Below are 21,125 nucleotides of genomic sequence, written 5' to 3'. Positions count from 1 at the left end.
TTGCGCACAAAAAGCCGTTTTATGTGAAAAAATATTTTTTATTTTTTCACATAAAAATCCGATGTATAGCTTATGACTGTACGCCATGGCTCATGACGTCACAGAACGCGCCCTTTTTTGACCTCGCGGCTCCCACCGTACTTTTTGGTGGTTACACTTCTAATAGGATGTATTGTGGGATCTTTATCATGACGTATGAGGCTCCAATTCACGCAAAACTTTGTCCAATTCACTATTAAGGACATTTATATATATATATTTTGGCCACGTCCCCGGGACACCACCACGACGCACAGACGGCCATGGACACGCCCATGGAACCGGCACATGTGGGTCACGTGATTCCAACAAGGCGTGAGCCATTTTTTTGAGGGTATATTTAATAAAAATAAAAACAGGACACGTAAATACGTTGCGTTTCCGTAATTCAATGGAACACCGCATTATTCCACTAAAGTATATATTTTTAAGAGACTTCTGTGCGTTTTGATTTCTCCTGGATTGAGAAAACGTGCTTTGAGTTATTGCTCAATTCGTTTCCGCCACCCCCCTCACTCAATGGTTGCGCCCATCAGCTGCCCCAGGGGCGGGCGCGCGATGGCTGCGCCCGCTGTACCAGTGAGGAACTGAGAGGCAGCTGCCGCGTCGATTACTTCAGCTCATTGACCGTGCTGACATTTCCCGTACGCTCTCCGCGCCGTCGCGATGGCTTCCGTGAAGGTTGCGGTGCGGGTGAGACCACTGGACGCTAGGTGAGAGTACGGTTCGGCTCGCACACACCTTCTGATTCTCGTGACATGAGGTAAACTGTGGGTTATACCTCATTACCTGTAGCTGTAACCTGCTCGTGTGGCGGCTTCGTCCCTCCCAGTCCCACCTTCCGGACACATTTCTCTCTGTACGACACGGACGTGTTTACAAGTGACGTTCACCGGCCATTCATGTCCGCAAATCATTCCCGTTTTACTCTCCTCTTCAACTCTTCTTCATTATCCTATTTCCAGTGTAAATACCATTACCGACCATCTTCTCGTCACGTGTTTAACTGTTGTTTGTTTTCCGAGTATTATTTCATTCTTATTGTACGCTCAGGTCATTCCATTTGGACGCACCCACCTCTATTATGAAGGTCGTTTGGCCCGTCGTGCCCGTGCTGTATCCATCTCCGAGCACGTGCTCCTGGTGCAAGGAGTTCCAATTGTAGACGAGAACCGAATCGGTGGCTTTAACCGCAGTAACCGCATTAACCGCATTAACTTGTTCTTCAAAAGTTGTCTTTGCCATTCACCACATCGACCGCCGGCTTTATCCGTCCTCCATCAACTGCCTTGCAGCAGCTCCAACTCGCACGATCGCAATGTCGGTTGCCATTTGCTTAACCCAAACATCCAGGTGAAAGATCTCGTCGTCATGAAACCCCATGATGGTGGTTTGTGAGGGGGACTGAGGGCGCAGGTGGATGACCCGACGTCTCTCTGGATCGATTGTCATCCTGAATGATATGGTGTCTCGTGACGTGTTCCCATGGTGACATTTTCTTTATGATGTTTTCCAACTTGAAGGGTGTTCAAAAGGTTATGGAAGCCGCATGATCATCAGCACCCCGATACCATGGTCTTTTGCTCTTCATAAACTGTTCCATGCCATTATTGGCATTAATCTGACGTTGTTTCGGAGTGCTCTCCAAAAATCCATACGTCGTCCAATTTATAGATCCTTCAAAAATTGGACATCGAGGTGTCATCCAATTTTTATGCAAAGAACGTACCCGACGCCAAAGATGTCCACGAGCTCATGGGGGGCAGAGGGTACACTGGTCACATACTGGGTCTGCTGGTCACATACCGGGTCCGCTGGTCACATACCGGGTCCGCTGGTCACATACCGGGTCCGCTGGTCACATACCGGGTCCGCTGGTCACATACCGGGTCCGCTGGTCACATACCGGGTCCGCTGGTCACACCGGGTCCGCTGGTCACATACCGGGTCCGCTGGTCACATGTACTGGGTTCACTGGTCACATACTGGGTACTGGGTTCACTGATCACATGTACTGGGTTCGCTGGTCACATACTGGGTCCGCTGTGTGTAAGTGGTCCACTGGTTATGTGTACTAGGTCAGCTGGTCTTTTACTGGGTCAGCCCGTCAGGTCCGCTGGTCACATACCGGGTCCACTGGTCACATACCGGGTCTGCTGGTCACATACCGGGGCTGCTGGTCACATCCCGGGTCTGCTGGTCACATACCGGGTCCGCTGATCACATACTGGGTCTGCTGGTCACATACCGGGTCTGCTGGTCACATGTACTGGGTTCACTGATACTGGGTACTTGGTTCACTGATCACATGTACTGGGTTCGCTGGTCATATACTGGGGCCTCTGTGTGTATGTGGTCCGCTGGTTATGTGTACTGGGTCAGCTGGTCACATACTGGGTGATTGTACTGGGTCAGCTGGTCACATACTGGGTGATTGTACTGGGTCACCTGGTCACATACTGGGTGATTGTACTGGGTCAGCTGGTCACATACTGGGTGATTGCACTGGGTCAGCTGGTCACATACTGGGTGATTGTACTGGGTGTACTGGGTCAGCTGGTCATATACTGGGTGATTGTACTGGGTGTACTGGGTCAGCTGGTCATATACTGGGTGATTGTACTGGGTCAGCTGGTCAGGTCCACTGGTCATGTACCGGGTCTGCTAGTCACGTGTTCTGGGTCCGCTGAGAGTACCTCATGAAGGTAACTAAACTGGTCTTGCATCGATTCCGGCCAGATGAATGTATCGATGGTCAGTGCTGGTTGCTTAGCTGGAATTGTTTGTTGCCACACCTTTGCTTGTTTGCTTGTATGGCAAAGGTGTGAGTCTTGTATTTGGCAGCAGCCACAGGGGCGGCTGACTGAGTGGATGCGCACCCCTCGAAGACGGACTATGTCAGGATTGTCGCCATGTCTGTGACCAAACCTCAAGCTATTGCCCGAGTTGAAGCATCATTGCTCGTGCTAATTTTTCGAGGCAGCATTTTCTCATCGTCCATGAAAACTCGTGCATTGGACTCATGATACTTCGACAGTCACGGATGACGGCAAAAGCTGATATGTTGTGAGCTTCTCAAATGGTTCGATGTGGATCCAGTCAATTTTATTGCTCGTCTGGCAACTGCTAACAACAAAAAAAAATGGTGGTTTCACGACTGGGGTGCTCAAACCAAATTTGAATACCATACCTGCAAAGGAAAAACACAAGGGATCACTGTCCCCACGAGGAATTTTACAAAACCCTCGAACTGCAAGGTCACGGCCTCAGCTTTCTGGAATACCACAATGAGCCAGCCAAGGTGCCTCACCATTTTAGGGTTTATGGGTTCGTTTTAGCTGATGTTAACATTGGGCTATTGTAAAGGTGCATACTCTGGGACGGTAAGTGCAGATAGAGTAGATTGATTGTAGGTCGATGTAACTTGTGGTGAAAGGAAATTTGATGACATCGCCATGGATTGTGTGCCGTTTGCTAATGTGAGAGGATGTTGGTTGAAAGGGTGTGTCGCAGTTTTTTAATTTTACCTCCACCACCGAAGGTGGATGGAAGTTTTGTTTTCACCCCCATCTGTTTGTTTGTTTGTCTGTGAACAGGATATCTCAAAAAGTTGTGGACGGATTCGGATGAAACTTGGTGGAGAGGTTGTGTGTGACGAGACTAATCGATTCGATTTTGGTGAAGATCTGAATATGGATTCGGATACGATAAGTTTTAATTTTTCAAGTGATTCTTCACCATTGAGTGATGGGGCTAAAACCGATACAATACAACACAACACAACATGCATTTTAAAGGCCATTTTCCCTGCTAGAGCGGGGGTTAGCCTTGCGGTCCCCATGACAATCTTCTCCATTTTGCCCTATTTTCTGCATTTCTCCTTGTTAACCCCCTTGCCCGCATTTCTTCTTCCACCATCTTTAGCCAAGTCTTTCTCGGTCTTCCCCGTCTTCTACTTCCTTCTACATTCATTTCCATCACTCTTCTCAACCAGTCACTTTCATCCTTCCTCAACACATGACCAAACCATCTCAACCTGTTCCTCTTCACAGCATCAATCACAGGCTCTATTCCCATCATCTTTCGCAATTCATCATTTGTCTTCCTCTCTCTCAACGATACTCCGCACATCCGTCGAACCATTCACATTTCCACCCTTTCCAACCTTAGTTGCTGCTAAAACCTATACATAGCACGATATATCAAAAATGTATGGACGAAACTTGGTGGACCGATTGGGTGTGTGACAAGGATGAATAGATTCGATTTTGGTGAAGATTTGAATATGGATTGGCCTACAATAATTATTTAATTTTTAAGTGAAATCTTCACCATTGAGGGATCGGGTGAAAAGCGACATATAACATGATATCGTCGTGTGGACAGCTCTATTAAAACGGAGCACACCACGGATGACCAATTGAGCTTTAATTTTAGGCGTTATCAAATACGGACTTTACTATATATGCGCGGGAGTAAGAAAGAAGAAGAAGAAGAAGAGGCCGGCAGCCTTTACCTGACGCGATCCGAGCAATCTTCAACCCTGCAAATTAATTCACATGAAAACGTCTTTTATGTGCAAAAATAAACACGGCTTTATTGCCGGACCCCGAGAACAATGGAACGCGTCGGGGTAACTAAAATCCCCGAATGAGTGCTCCTACCCCAGATGTAACCAACAGACAAGGAGGATATAAATGAAAAGAAACATTGTGTTTGTGTTTGTGCCGGGCTTAGCTCTGTGCGTCGTCTGCAGTCGTCCAGGCCCCAAGCGTGCAAGCCCGCCACGGCACTGGTGTGGGCGGGAAGAAGGGCCGCCGTCCACACATTCGCGCTCCACTAGGCCCCACCGAGCAACTCGCTCGCCCCGGCCTCGTCTGCTGGCGTGCCACCGGCCTTCCGCGCAACTCGAACGGGTCGCGTGCAGTTCGCTCCTCCGGCCGTGCCTGGCTCCGTCCACGCAGAATCGCTCGCTTGGCGTCCAGAATGGGAAGGGCAGAAGAGAAGAGATCAGAGGACAAGATCTTCCACAACAAGCAGGAACGAGAAGGGAACGAGAGAATGGAATGAGAAGGAGGTCCAAACGAGAAGGGAAAATGTTGGTCAGCCAGTTGTTTTATCCGCCGCCTCGTTATGTCGGCTCTCTCACTCTTCCAATCATTCCGTCGCCTCTCGACCTATCAAATGTTCTTCTGGCATCAGTCCCTCACCATTGGCCGAGCGCTTTGCGCTCTCCTTCTTACGTCATCGGTCGGTGGCCAGCCAGTATGCCGCTTCCTGCTCCCTTCCTTCCACCAATCTGAGGGAAGCTTCTTGCCCCTCCCCTGGCCAATCACTAGTCCCTCCTTACTCTGCCATTCAGTGGCCTTCGTCCTGCCTGTGCTCTGTGTCACCGTGCTGGTGCAATGCGAGGCGCAACCTGCCTTTTCTTCCGGTGGGTTTTATTGTAGGGGGTGGGGGGGTTGGGAGGGGGGGTTTAATTAGTGTGCGCGCAAATGGGCCTAACTAATGTCGATGGTGCGTTGCCATACGGGACAAAAGATAGATCACAGAGGGAACGACGTACAAGGGAATTAGCATAATCCCTACTCTATTTATCACAAAGCCCGCCTCGTGTGACCTAAAAAGCTGAATGCCTCAACTCTGTGTTTGCCTCAAAATCTTGTGTCCCAAACCCAACTCTTTCTGTACCCACCTTACCCAGTCGAACCCAGCTGCTCCTGGACTCTGTGTCCTTCTCTCCTGACAAGGTGGAGAAGTTTCTGTCACTTTATTTCACCCCCTCTCTCTTCTCTTCACCCTCTTTTCCTCAAGGTTATATGCTATCTGCTTGGAAACGCAGCCAACATTACCGCTCTACATAAAAAAGGTGCTAAAACGGATCCTTGCAATTGTCGACCAATCAGCCTGCTCCCAATAATCAGCAAGGTCATGCAATCCATCTAATCGATTCTGATAATAAATCCTTCCTCTTCTCGAATGGATTGATCGCTGATCATGAATTTGGATTCAGACCAGGTCATTCTATCTCTGGACATGCTGCTTCTGCTGTCTCAACAATGGATGGAGGTCCTCAATGCCAAACAGGAAATCAGAGCGGTCTCCCTTGACATATCTCGTGCCTTCTGTATGGCCTGGCACCCCACCCTGCACACCAAACTCTCCTCGTATGGTATCCATGGAAACCTCCACACTTGGGTTGCTGACTTCCTCTCTGGTCACAGTCAATATGAGGCCCTGAATGGATTCTCTCATCTCCCCTTCCTGTTCAAGCTGGAGTTCCCCAAGGCAGTGTTCTGTGCCCTGTGCTTTTTCTGGTCTTCATTAATGATCTCTCCGACTCTCTGGAAAATCCTCTGTTTCTTTACTGCTGACTCCACTCTCTGCCGCTCCATATCTCAACCCTCAGATCGGCAGACAGCAGCCTCTTCACTCTCTGCAGACCTGGACAATATCACAAACTGGTCAAACAAGTGGAACATGTCTTTCAATCCTGACAAATCTCACACTCTCACTTTCTCTCCATAAAGACCTTCTGGACAACCCTCCCATCTACTTTCTCAACAATACTCTTGAAGAAGTTCTGTCACTCAAGCTTTTGGGTCTCGCTATCTGCAATGCTCTTTCCTGGGAAAAAGCACATTTCCAAGCTGGCCTCCAAAGCCAGTCGCCGACTGGACATCCTCCATCGTGCAAAGTCCTTTCTGGGCACTTCTGAGCTCCTCACCACCTACAAAGCTTTTACCCGCAGCTCAATGGAATACTGCTCTCCCTTCTAGGCTGGTGCTCCTGCCTCACACCCAGCTCGGCTTCACGCTGTTGAAACCAAAGCTTTCAGAATCAATGGTATCTCCCGTGATGAAGCTGATTCTGAGGGCCTTTCTCTTTCCTTAGGCAGGTTGGTGGTCTTGCTGTCTTCTACCGACTCCTCTCCGGCCTAGCTCCCCCAGCTCTGTCTGTGCTCTGTCCCCCAAATTTTCCTGCAGGACGCACAAGATATGCCAGCAACCCTCTTCTGGTGAAACTGCCAAAATCAAGACTCTCTGCTCACCTTCACTCTCATCATTCCTCTTTTCTCCCTCCTCTGGAACAATCTCCCACACTCTCTTCAATCCCACTCCTCCGTCCAGGTCTTTAAAACAGCTGTTCACCACCATCTCTTATCTTCCCCCATCCAAAACCTTGATCTTTTCTACTCCCGTTAAAACACCCCAAATCTACCTCTTTCATTCTCCAACTTCTCTCCTGAAATTCCTAGTAGTGTATATTTGCTTTATACTGTGTACCCCTTCCAAACCCCCCCACCGGCCCTCTCCCTTCCACAGATCTACCGCGATGTCCCTATTCTCTACTGTTGTTGTGCTTGTATGTTTTCCTCTCTCTCCCCCTAATGTCTCCCGCTCCCTTTATTTATTGTATGTTTCATGGGTCTGTGCCCGTTCTCGTGTGTAATGTGTTAGCTCTTCCACGAGCGGTGACTCTGTATACAAAAAAAAATAAAAAGGGAGAGAGGGAAAGGGGCAGAGGAGAGGAAGACATGACAGGTGAGCATTGAGCCTGGATTTTGGGGAAATTAATTAGAACTTGGTATTTTATCAATTCAAGAACTAACTCTGTTCCCTGCTTTACACATTGTGCACAGAGAGAAAAGTTTGGATGCCAAAGTTATCATTGCAATGGATGGCAAGAAGACGATGATTACCAACTTGAAGGTAAAACAAATATGCACTTTATTTACTTGTAATTATAATAAAGTCCAAAACACAATTCGAATCTTTACTTGAGGTGAAGAAAACATTTTTGGTTCACCCACCTTGCACACTCGAATGCAAAGTGATTGTATAAAGTTTGTAAAAGCTTATTTAAATTGTACTAATTTGGTCCATTATTGTCTGGTGTAGCTTTCTCTGCTTGTGCCCAATTGTTCAGGCAGCTATTATTGGTTTTCTGAATGATGGTAGTGAATGTACCAGATAGTGTTTTCACTCGATTTATAGTTGTGCCATTGCTTTATTTTCAAAAACAAATCGTCGTATGATCAATTTACGTTTTTTGTGCTGTGCTTAAAAAAAATATTGACATTCAGATCCCTGAGGGAAACACAGGGGACATGGGTCGAGAACGAGTGAAGGAATTCACATATGACTTTTCTTACTGCTCTGCTGATAAAAGAATGCCCCATTTTGCTTCTCAAGAAAAGGTAGGTTCCCTGTAAGTATATATACAGTCGGACCCCGACATTTGCGGGGGATACGTTCTTGGAAAATGTTGCCGCAAATGTCGAATCCGCAAATGTGGCATTGTTTCAATGGGACAAAGGGGAGATAGGTTCCTGGCGGTTCGTGATTCATAATGGAGAATCAAAAAATCCATGAAAAACCACAAGTACGCCAGCAAAAGCATGTCCAATCCTGTGGTTGCACATGTTCAGTGGCTTTATGCTTGACGCATGGAAGATGCATTTGGAAGTGTCATGTGTGTAGCTGGTGGGAGATGTTTTTTTTTTTTTTTTTTTTGCACCCGCGGATACGCGGGGCACATGGCCGCAAATGTGCCCCGCATAAGGAGGTCGCATTTTATCAACCGCAAATATGCGTGCGGGATCTGCGAATGTTGGGACCGCGAATGTTGGGACCGTGAATGTCAGGGTCCCGACTGTATTTGATCAATTTATGCTTTTGGTTGTCTCCATCAATTCACATCTGTTTTGTGGTCAAATAATTAATGTGACTTTTTTTATTTGCTTTTGAGGGGGTGGGGATGGGGGGGCTCGGAGGGGTCTGAGGCTTAGGGGGATTAAAGAAGGTAGGAAGGAAGGGGTGATATCACTTTTTGTCATCATAATTACCACCTATTTCCAGTCCACTGCTGGATGAAAGTATTAGCATTTTGACGCCATGGTGCTCTGTTTCTTGCTTTGTTATTCCAATTGACTCTTCTCCAATATTTGGCTATTTCAACCCTCCATCTTAGATGTGGCCTTCATCTGTTCCTGTTGCCACCCATAGGTCTCCATGTTGGTATTTTTTAATTCTAATATATGAAGATTTATTAATGTCACAAAGCTATATTTTTTTTAATTTTTTTTAGTTGTTTAAAGATCTTGGCATGGATATCCTGGAAGCTGCATTTGAAGGATACAATGCATGCATATTCGCCTATGGACAAACGGGCTCTGGAAAGTCGTACACCATGATGGGAAATCCCGTAAGTTGATTGCACTTCAGAATTTTATTAAAAACAAATTTGAAGAGTTTGTTCCCAAAGTGCATCTTTTTTATTCACTTCATTCATATTCATTTGTTTGCCTTTTTGAACGGTTCAAAGTGTTACGTGCTCCTCCCCAAACCCCGGTCACGGTGTACCTCCGAGCCACCAGAGGAGTCACGGCAGAAAAATGTGTTATTCTGTATGTCAAAGATCAATGGTGAAACCACACCAATTGTTACCAACAAACAAGTATTGTATTAAGGTCACACAAGAATAACAGTACAATAATAATAGTAATCAATTTTACAACCAATATATCATTTTCCTATGATGGTACCATCAGTTCGTACAAGGTAACTCACTGTGCTCCAAGTGAGTGAAACAAGAACATTCCCAATGTCTCTATCCCGGCATCAAGCCAAAGTCGATCCGCTCCAGCGATCGTCAGAACGATGCCGTATCGAAACCAGAATCCCGCTCGGTTGACAGTCACACTGCCAAAGATGGGCGAAGGCACCCTCCCGAAGCGACGGGGAAATCACACCTTCTGGTACAGACGTTCAACGGCTCCCACTCGGCGAACCGCAATTTCCCATTCAAAATCCATGTTTCACACACACACCAGATTAACGTCTGGATGTGGTGAAAATGGTTGAAGCGAGGTGAAAAACCTGGAGCGATGCGAAAATCGGGTGCGAGTCAAAATGGCCAACGGCCCGTTCTCGAGACGTAATGACACTCCAACGATTCTCTTCGGAATCGACCGCAAAACCTGTCACGCAGGTTTTTCTGTCACAGCGATAACAACTCTGTCACAGGAATCCCTTTCCCAGGAAACCCCAAAGTTCGCTCGTGACCTCCGTTCGCCAGCGTTTGCTCCAGACCTCCAAAGCAGCTCGGCTTTCTTGTCGAACTCACTCGCTCCGCCTTCTTTTCCTCTTCTTCCTCTTCGTCGTCCGGTTCCGGTTTCATTTAAAACATTAACTTTTTTACCTTTTGAAAATAGTAATCTCTATTTCCCTTAAACGACAACAATAATAGTACATGGAACCAACAATGTTTACAGTGGATGAAAACCACAACAATGGAAGTGACGAATCCGTAACAAAAGCATGTAGTCATTTTGATATAAAATACAAAAGAGTTGTGCTATTTAATTTGAAACATGATTATTATAAAGTACTGGTCTGTCTTTGTTAAATTAAATGTATAGTATGATTACAGTCAACCCTCGTTAATTCGACCTCGTTTAATCCGGAAATCTCGCTATCTGACCGAAACCGCCAGGAACAGATTTCCACCATTCATTTGATCCCTCTAATCCACAAAATAGTTTATCCGACAATCTCGCTAATCCGACATTGGGTGCTGGGAACAAAAAGTAGTCCGGATTAACGAGGGTTGACTGTACTTATAACGATTTCTCAATTATTAAAAAAAAAGAAAAAGATGCTTTTGTTTCAGACTGATGACGATCTTTACAGTCAATTTCATTATGTCAACTTTACTAAGACCAATGTAAATAAATATACAGTTAGGTTCCTGGAAAATGCCGCGATAGTTGAAACCGCGATAGTGGATACCAAGTGTCAATGAGAAAATGTGTGTTTGGTTCCTAGACTTCGAGAAAATATCGAGGAAAGTTGGCAGCAGCAGGAAAATAAACACTTCACCATTGAAATGAACATGTAATAAATATAATGGTTGTGGCCACGGGTTTTGGGTCCCCCGCCAATTCGTCAACCAAGTGGCCCAGGGTCCTCCATCTAAATGCCGTTTACCTGAGGATGACGTGGTCTTCCAGCCAGGGAACCAGTTCTCGATGCACACTAATCTTAAGATCTTAATTGGATGCGGCCGAGCACCCACTTAGTGCAAACTGTACTTTTATTTTATTTTATTGTATACAAGATTGAGGCTTGTGTAAGAGCTAACAATAATGACAAAAAACAAATGGACACATAAGACATAATAAAGGGAGCGGGAGACAAGATGGGGGGAGAGAGGAGGAAGCATACAACTACAACATTTGAGAGCAGGGACATCGGTAGATCTGTGGAAGGGAGAGGGCTTGGGGGGGGGGGGGGGGGGGTGGGAGAGGTATAAAACACATGCACACAGCTAGGACTTCCAGGACATAAGTCGCTATTTCAGAAAAGTGAATCTGGGGTGAATTAATGGGGGTAGAAAAGATCAAGGTTTTGAATGGGGGAACATAAGAGATGGTGGTGAACAGCTGTTTTAAAGACCTGGAGGTAGGAGTGGGATTGAAGAGAGTGAGGGAGTTTGTTGCAGAGGTGGGAGAAAAGAGGAATGAAGGAGTGAAGGTGAGCAGAGAGTCTTGATTTTGGCAGTTTCACCAGTAGAGGGTTGCAGGCAGATCTTGTGTGACCTGTAGGAGTATTTGGGGGACAGAGCACAGACAGGGCTGGGGGGGGGGGGGGGGGGGCTAGGCCAGAGAAGAGTTGGTAGAAGACAGAAAGACCACCAACCTGCCTGCGGTGAGTGAGTGAGAGGCCCTCAGAGTTAGCTTCAGCGCGGGACTAGAGCCAATTAATTGGGGAATTATAATCTAGCAGACTAACCCTGGTGAGGATGGTGCTGAAGCAATGGAGGAAAGTACGGGCACAGACAGAGTTCAACAATGGGGGAATTCATTATTTACAAGGCAAATGTGAAATGCGGGGTCATGCGGTGCTATTCAAGGTTATCAAAAGGGGAAACAATTTATAAGCAATGGAGGGTGTGAGCAATTTACAGCAAAGAAAATGTGACAGAAGAGCAGTGCTATATCTATGCCTTACTTGTCAAAACACAGTACATGGGCACCCAATAAGATCACCCACGGAGGGTAGATAGTTCAGAAAGAAAGAAAGAAGGATAATGATGTGTTTTTAATCTCGTAGCTCACCGGGCATATGCTGTCGTGCCCACGTTACCCATATGCTGAGAGGGGTGGTAAGAAGAGGAATACTGTTGGTGTCTAGGTTGAGTATGGTAGAGGTGCTGTGAGGTGCAAGAGGAAACTGAGAAGATGTGCGTATCTGTGGTTGCCACTCTAAAGTGAATGGCAGGGGCAGTACCACGATTGTTGATGCTCTTGCGTCCAAAGTAGATGATTAAGGGAAAGAAACGAATGTGTGAGATGATAGGCTTACTTAACGTCTGGGAATTCTTAATGTGTGTGTGTGTGATTTAGCTTGACCATAAACGTGCGCTTTCCATGGTGATTGCTCCGCTCGATCAGAGCAAGCATCATGCAAAGCGCACGTTGATGCACTCTGTTCCGCAACAGAAAGCTCCGGCTCCCAGCTCTGACCCGCCTATTGTGAGCGTCACCGACCGAGCCCAGATCACCAGCGCCACCGACCAAGTGCTTGAAGCACTGACCAGCTCAGACGCCAGACCACAGACCAAGGCAAGACTAAGAGGGCGGGGTGTATAGTCGGATCACAGGAGGCGCTAGACATGGCTGATGATGTCAATTGGTGCATACTCGATTTCCCGAGTTTTGGCACTGCCCATGGGAGACCCCCATCACAATTCCTGCGCATTCGCTGGGTTGTATTGGAGGTGCTAATGGCCAATTAGTGGCTTCTTGTTCTGGTGTTTATGAGGTCTTGAAGAAGCCAGGTGAGCAACCCACCAATCGTCCCTTGCTCTGTTCTTCCTCTGCTCTGAGGTTGGTGTTGGTAGATGATGTGGTGATAGAGGAGGAAGGCAGGTGAGTTGTATGTGGTTGAGGTGAGGTCGTGGTTATTTGGTTTGTGGTGGTTTTGCTCGTGGAGCCATGAAGAGCGTGTATAACGACTTGGGCAATGTAAACTAAAATGAAAATATATTGAAGTTTAAATAAATATGTGTTCTAATAAATTGTCAGTGTTGTGCGTTTGTTGCATTTTGATTAAGCTGTACCTAATGTGTTTGACAGTTGAGTTATGGCATGAGATTCAAATGATGATTGGTGGGATATAGAAAAGAGAGAAGGTTCAAGAGTTGCTGCTGCCGGGCGATGGTGGAGTTGTCGTGTGCCTATGTTTGAGCATGTACTTACTTGGAAAGGGCTTGAAGAAAAAGGGGGAAACTTCTCTAATCTCTCACAAATGCATATTTCCCCAATCAGCCCACTATACAAAGGGGAAGAAACTATTCTGGACTTGTACTAGGGAAATAACTAACTTGGGAACCAGTATGTTGTATGTGCTTCCTGGAAAGTGGGGGAGGGGGACAGGGGTGTGGATCAACCATCTCTTTGTAGAGCCATCACAATATACAGACTTGGCATTTAATATGGAATATTTTTTTTGTGGGGGTGAACTTACTTTTCAAGATGACTTAGACCAAAAGTTCATTGGAATTTTGTTGAAATTATTCTAGATTTTGTTAATGTGACGTTTAAAAGAAACAAAAACCACATTTGACATTTCGAAGCAAATAAATTGATCCTCGAAAGTGATGTAAACTGATATCGAACTCGATTCACGGACAGTACTGTGTTAAACTTCTGTACGTTTTCCAGAAGTATCTCTTTATTTTGCACATGAGCCAAACATTTTTTCAACAAAAACAAAAGCTAAATTATGACTGGGATTACGGACAGTAAAATTACAGTTCAGTACTTCGTGTAACCCCCACGAGCATTCAGGAGAGCACGTACACGTTGAGGCATGCTGTTCATGAGATTTGCCAAGGTTTGGACAGGAATCGCTTGCCATGCAGTGACAATAGTCTGCTGCAATTCACGCACAGAGGTCGGCTGCTGGTCCAAGTTGTCGATTTGATGCGTTAATTCTGCCTACAGGTTCTCTATCGGATTCATATCCGGGGACATGCCAGGCCACTCCATATGCTCTACACCACGTTCAGCAAGAAAGTGTTGGATCATGCGAGCACGATGAGGCCGTGCATTGTCATCTTGGAAGACAAAGTTTCCTCGAAAGGCTGCACGAGCAAATGGAAGCAATGTTTCTTCCAGAATGACCCTGTACTTGAACTGGTTCAGGTTTCCATTCAGAACAACCAGGTCAGTTTTGCCCCCTGCATGAAAAGCAGCCCAAACGGTCACCCCACCACCTCCAGCTTGGACTCTTGGCACTATACAATCTTCGTTGTGGGCTTCATGCACTTGTCTGCGCACTCAGACGCGGCCATCTTGACGATAGACCAGAAATCTAGACTCGTCACTGAAGGTCACGTGATTCCAGTGTCCTGGCTGCCATTGACGGTGTTCTCTGGCCCACTGCAATCGGCGCTGGCTGTGTTGTCTGGTCAGGCGTGGCTTTCTCATGGGACGCCTGGCACGATAGCCTGCTTGAACCAGTCGTTGGTTGACTAGCCTTCTGGATACAGGCACATTTGTCAGTTGATGCCACTCAGCCCTATGCCGATTAGCTGACTTGGTACGGCCATTGCAGACTAACCGGTGCAGCTGGCGATCATCTCTCCTTGTGGTTCTGCGTGGACGTCCTGGCCTCGGTATTGGAGTAGGGACACCCCTCTGAGCATTTCGTTTCAGGATCTTTGACACCTGACCTTGAGTGATGCCATACTGCCGAGCAATAGCACGCTGTTTCATGCTAGAATTTCGTAAAGCCACCACTCCATGACAAACAGCATTGTCAAGTTGACGGACCATCTCCAGAGAAAGCGGCAATAACTTTTGTAGACGTGCAGCAGTTGTTTTCCATTAATACAGAACGCAACAACCCTTGTATACCCGATTGTGAAGCCAATCGTCAAATGTACCTGTCCTTACATTTTGTCACGCCACCTGTGATATAATCCTGTTATTGACTTCTTGCTGCGAAAGACATTCAGTGACATGGTTCTTTCAACAAAGACATCACCGAAGGGTAAAAAAAACTCACCAGATTGATATACTGAGTTCAGAAAGTAAACCCAAGTCAAGAAAAAAAAGATATTCCATATTAAATGCCAAGTCTGGATATAAACCATGTTATCATTCAAATGAACATGTAAATAAATAAATACGTTATAAAATAAACAAAAACACAAGGCTTTTACGTTTTAAAAAAATCATTCAAAAACGGTGACATGATGTTTACAAAACGGCGAGGTGGGTGAGGGTAAAAACATTACTGCCACTCTCCTGTAAATAGAAAACAAAAGACTTAGCTCTGGGATGTGAAAACGATGGTGTTCGAGTGAGTGGGGAGAGGGGAAGGGAGAGGAGTGGAGTTGAGAAAAATGTGGATGTAAAACTTGTGATGGCTGTTGGATCATCGGGAGGTGGTTGAAGCACTGCTGGTGGCTGGTGGTTGGTGTGGTTGTGGTTGTGCTGCTATCAACCCTTGTAAAAATGTTATGGCTGATTGCTTGTAGGTCCCTGTAAGTTTTATTTGGTTTTAATTTTTTTTTAAATAAGGCAGCATTTTTTTTTACAAGGCAGAACTGGAGCCTGCGGCTGCCTCTTGGAAATGTTGGTAAATACTTGATGCTTTTTCCCGTACCACGGGTCCACTCGAAGGCACTTTTTGGGGGTTTGATCGTCGATTCAAATATTAAGCACTTTTTCCATTCCTTCAACATAAGCATCATGGGATTGGAATGAGAGTTTTGCACTTTGTGGAGCACTGACGGCGACACTTGAACGGATATGGGACTTACTTTTACAGATATACTGCACAGCAGACTCGTTGAAACCATAATGGCGGCCTGCAGATACCCCACTTTCACCTCAATTCAGACGATTTTACAACTCGATATTTTTGCCCAACGTCATCACCTTTCTCTGTCATTTGACACAACTAACTTTGCCCATCGCTTTGTGTTTGGGGCCATTAAAATGGTGCACAAGAGAACAAAAGCCTCCTCGTAATGGGAGCTATGTAATCGTACACGCATGGGATGGATGCAAACGATGACTCATCTCAGCTGTAAAACTGCGATTGGTCAAAATTAAAACCCGCGATAACGAAATCGGGGCACAATAGGTTGCCTGTGATTGATCTAAACCCGCAATATTAGAAGGTTTGTTTACTCTATTGCAATTACACAATATTTTGAAAAAGGATCTGCTACTCTGTCATTTTGTTCCTCCATGAGCCTAGCTAGACTCTTGTAATCAAAAATAAGATTAGATCAATGGTCAGAGCAGATCCTTTGTCTAACGACTGCTGTCTGTCAATTTGGAAATTAATTATTCTTGTGATTGCCCATTGTCACAAGCAACTGCCCATTGTCACAAACCAAAAGTTATTTGATCAATTGATCGATGTCCAAATGGCAGTTGGGTGTAAGTCGAAACCTGAGTTTATTGAAAGGACAAACAGAGCAACACATCGGCACCTCACCAGACTAAATAAATAGTAACTGGCTTCTGCTCTTTCCTCACCCCATTGCATGCTGATTTGCTGTTTATATGCTCAGCTCACAAACATTTGCAAAAGCCCCTTCCTTGAGACTACTCATAAATACTAGATTGCTTTTTTTTGCAGATTCTGGTAGAAATATATTTGTTAATGTGAGTTGGTACCACATGTAGATGCAGCCAGAAATTTACTGAACACTTGCGATCTTTTCATATGATGCATAACCCAAGTTATAGGATTAATACTCATTACATTTTTACTCTAGCAAATTTCCCGTGCCTACCCGGTATTCTTAACATGGCACGGTTGGAAACGGCAAAAATGCAAAGGGAATTTTCTGTCATCGAGCTATCAAGCTGCGATCAATAATTCACATTTATTTCCACATCTGATGCAATTTAAAGGCTTTAATGGCAGCGAGGTGCTCCACTTCAAATTGTTTGTTCGATATATGTAGCTTCTGATGCCTCGGGTCGACAAAAAAAACTTGTATTGGTGTCAAAGCCTGTGGCCAATTGCAAATTAACAGAAGGATTCTACATCTGCAATTGGTGTTTAATTCAATAGAATTAGCAATTCGATCCATATGGAATCAATCGTATGTAAACCAGTATTGAACTATGCACATAACACAAAACACAGCCTCATGATTGGTGATACTCATGGATGAGCTAATCTTACTATAATTCACCAAATGTCCGTTTGTCCGTTCCCAGGTACCGCAAAAACGGCTGAATCGATCGCAACAAAATTTTGGGTGGGTAATCCTGGGACCCCCTGCAGTAAAATAGGCTATACTAGCCGAAACCCGTGGAACATCCACGGAAGGGAGGATGTGGTGTATGGATAGTGTGTACCATTATGGATGGCATAGGGGAGCGCTCATGGGATCTTCTTCTTCCGTTAATCGCCAATTTTTTCTCTTTAAGTTAAGTCCAATCAGTCCTCTCTGCTCGAAGTGCTCAGGCCATGCCCTCCCGCTCTCATACCTTTATTTCCGTTCGGTGTAGAAAGAGATTGACATATCGTTCGTCTGTTTTCAGCTCGTTATCTTTAAGCTTCCTTACGTCTCACCACCTGCTACACCTCTCTGAGTTACGAGGATTTATGCAACGCACCCCGAGTATCGCAACGTCACTCCATTTAACTTTATTAAAATGACGATAAAGACGTTTCCTTATATATACTAATTTAAAATGTTCAAGGGAATAAAAAGACCATTTGGTTCACACCACCCATGCTCACACCACTCGACTGTCCAATCAGCGGACGGCTCGCTTCGCCTTCGCCCAGCAGACGCCAATACGATGGCGTCGTAAGATGGAGTCGTATCGGCCGTTAATCGGATGCTTTTGGGCCCCAACGTCGGCTAATTCCGATTTTTCGAGTATGTCTGTACGTGATAAACAAAGAGCGCGGTTCGTAGATCGTAAATCCATTAGTGCCGTGGGCATCGGGTCACTGGGTGCGGCGTAAAAGGGATAACAAAGTCGAGTCCTTACGGTATTATTATATAGATTGTTTTTCCAATTTCCAATTTTTCCAATTTTCCAGTTTTTTTCAAACACGATCGAATAATATTTACCGATATGAACAGTGATGTGGCTTTTATTGAAATTCTACAAATATTGTTTAGATTTTGATGATTTGCGTGTGATATGATTTAACGGATGTTTATATAAATCGTAAAAAAAAAAAAAAAAGCTCAATTTCTGATATTTTGCCTTTTCATTTGGGCCTCCCAATTGAAGCCCCGCCCATAGGGCGGGTACCGTTGCTAGTAATGAAAATGGTATTTTCACTCAGAAGGGTGGAGAGGAGCAAGCAAGCGACTTCCCCATTTATTTTTGAGGTCTTTGATTTACACCAAACTTTTGACAGATTATTTTAAAGATTCTACTCCACAGTTGCTTCTTGCCCTGAAGTTTAAATCAGATAATATTACTGTACTATTACTGACAATCAGCAAGTTGTAATTTTTTTATCATTTAAATTGATAATTTAATTTTTAATTTTATCAATTAAAAAAAATTAAATTTTATCATGAAATTTGACCTGTATGGCCACAGGCTTGTTTGGCTGGCCAGTCTCTCTTGCTTTCCTTTTTATTTTACAGTGTTTAGTACACTGCATACATTTTAGAAGATCACTGCCATTGGTATCTTACTCTAATTCACCAAATGTCTGTCCGTCTGTCTGTCTGTCCGTTCAAAGGTAACGTAAAAACGACTGAACCGATCACAGCGATATTTTGGGTGGTTAATCCTGGGATCCCCTGGAGTAAAATAGGCTATATTGTTTTTCCAATTTCAGCTTTAGTCTCCAGCATTCTCAGGTTTGGACTCCTGCATAACATTCGCATTCGCATAACGTTCATTGTGACGATGTTGTTTTCCCGGGTGCCGCACAAACGGCTGCACCAATCGCTGCACGGCTGCACCGATCGGACTCGGTGACCTCGGACAAAGACCTTTTATAAGGACACGGGTTGAATCCCTGCTTGAGAGAATTCCAACCCCCTCCCCGCCATCACGGCCGTCTCTCCAACTCACAATCCCACGAGATATGCGGAAAGGATGACCCAAAACCAATATAAACATCATTAAACATCATTCGTAAATAAACATCATTAAAAGTAAATAATGACCTCGGCCAAAGTTCAAACGACGTTTAATCTTTACATGAGAGAATTCCACATAGCTATTTGGGCGGTGTATACGCTAACGGATCGCTGTCTCCATCGATCTTTCCAAGGCCGTAACACCTATCGGCTCAAAATCCTTTTAACTGTTGATTTGGTAGTTTTTACAATGAAGGAAACACGTATCGGGAGTACATACGACATCGGGAGTACTAACTGCACGCGTCTTCAGTATCAAGCTTAAATCTCTCATGGTGGATCTGAAGAGCGGAATGCTTGGAGAAGTGGTTGGCTACTTCGGCATGAAGGAGGATCAGAAACGTGGACTCCCACACTGCCACATCCTGCTGATACTTGCTCCCGCATGACGTTATTTTCCCGGGTGCCGCACAAACGGCTGCACCAATCGAGATTTAACGGATGTTTATATAAATCGTTTAAAAGAAAAAAAGCCTTCAATTTCTGATATTTAGCCTTTTCATTTGGGCCTCCCAATTGAAGCCCCGCCCGTAGGGCGGGTACCGTTGCTAGTCTAGTTTATAAAAGAAACAAAACTTAGAATGACACTTGGTAGAGTGCATACCTTTGTCAGGCTGAACCGTTTACGATTTTGTATCCCACTGATAGGCCGGATCTGCATTGGAAAGTTAACCAAAATCTAATCTTCTTGTTCTTGTCACCCAACCAACACATCCACCAAGTTTTCGTCCAAATCCGTCCAAGACTTGTTGAGATATCATGCTGACAGACAACAGACAACATAACCTCCATCCACGTTCGGTGGCGGAGGTAATAAGTCACGTAGAATATAACCAGGCCACCTTTACTGAATGCATCCATATTATTTGTGGATCTCATTAAAGAAACCCAGGCCAGAGAATTCCAATAGTAGTACAATACTAACTATAAAGTACCACAGTTTAAATATCATTGCTTTATTATGGTACTTTTTTAGTTCTACTATAGTAACTATGAAGTACTTTGCAGTTATTATAGTAACCACAAAGAAAAAACTGCAGTTATGTGCTCTTACCTTCAGTTGTCTTTTGCTAGTATCAAAGCTGTGTTCAGCACTTCGTAAAGACAAGCTTTTGGATTCCTATGCACCTTTCAAACTTTTGTACAAATCTTAGTTTATCCAAATTGTGCAGAGCTTTGAGCTACGTATACCGTAGTTGCAATGGAGTAACAGATACGTACTTCATTACACTGTTGTTATACAAGGTCCGAGGCAGGTGTGCTGTGTGCAATAAAGTAAACTCATTTTATCCTCATTTTATTATATGGGCCAGTTTTATATTTGGTACTGTATCTGACATGACCACACAATTCAGCTTAACATACGTTTGCCAGTATCTTCCAATGCCCTTTAAACTTGAATATCATCACAAAATGTAACTTTTAGGTGATGATAGGTTTTGACTCTTATGCACTCAAATGATGTGTTCCCAGACGATCGTATTATTTATTACCCTTGCCTGAGGAGAGGGTATTGCATTTGAGTCCGTTTGTCTGTATCTGTCTGTCTGTCTGTTTGTCTGCACAGAATAAATTGGATTTTCTCTGCAACCGTTGGTCCGATTGACAGGAAATTTTCACCATAGGTGCAACTCCACCTGTATAATTTTTTAATGATAAATATGACATCATAGGTCACGTGGTTTGGCCGCCATTTGGAAAAAACGAAAAACTTTGCACATCTATCTCCGAAAGCGCTGAATAGAAAAAATTGAGACAGCTCATTGTAAAGAACTCTCCATGGGGAATAAAATATGTTAATGATGTCATAGGTTCCTCCATTATGACGTCATAATTCGATGAAAGATCAAGATGAAATTTATTGAGTGTCATGGAGGCATAAATTGGTGGAGAAAAAAAAAATTACGTCATTGGTCATGTGGTTC

At 44.8% G+C, this 21,125-nt stretch overlaps 1 protein-coding gene across 1 annotated transcript in view; it reads left to right on the top strand.

The window, feature by feature from the left end:
• Positions 1–564: 564 nt before the first annotated feature.
• KIF16B (kinesin family member 16B) overlaps positions 565–21,125 on the top strand; it is a 100,957-nt gene continuing 80,396 nt past the window's right edge. Inside the window, exons 1-4 of the mRNA XM_068128454.2 lie at positions 565–752; positions 7,682–7,751; positions 8,126–8,239; positions 9,130–9,246. Of these exons, the coding sequence (XP_067984555.1) occupies positions 706–752; positions 7,682–7,751; positions 8,126–8,239; positions 9,130–9,246 (348 nt within the window). The 5' untranslated portion in view covers positions 565–705. The remainder of the gene's footprint in view (positions 753–7,681; positions 7,752–8,125; positions 8,240–9,129; positions 9,247–21,125) is intronic.

Source organism: Myxine glutinosa, chromosome 9 (assembly GCF_964187855.1).
Source record: "Myxine glutinosa chromosome 9, kmMyxGlut1.1, whole genome shotgun sequence".
Lineage (NCBI taxonomy): Eukaryota > Metazoa > Chordata > Myxini > Myxiniformes > Myxinidae > Myxine > Myxine glutinosa.
This window is presented reverse-complemented; position numbering and strand designations above follow the sequence as displayed.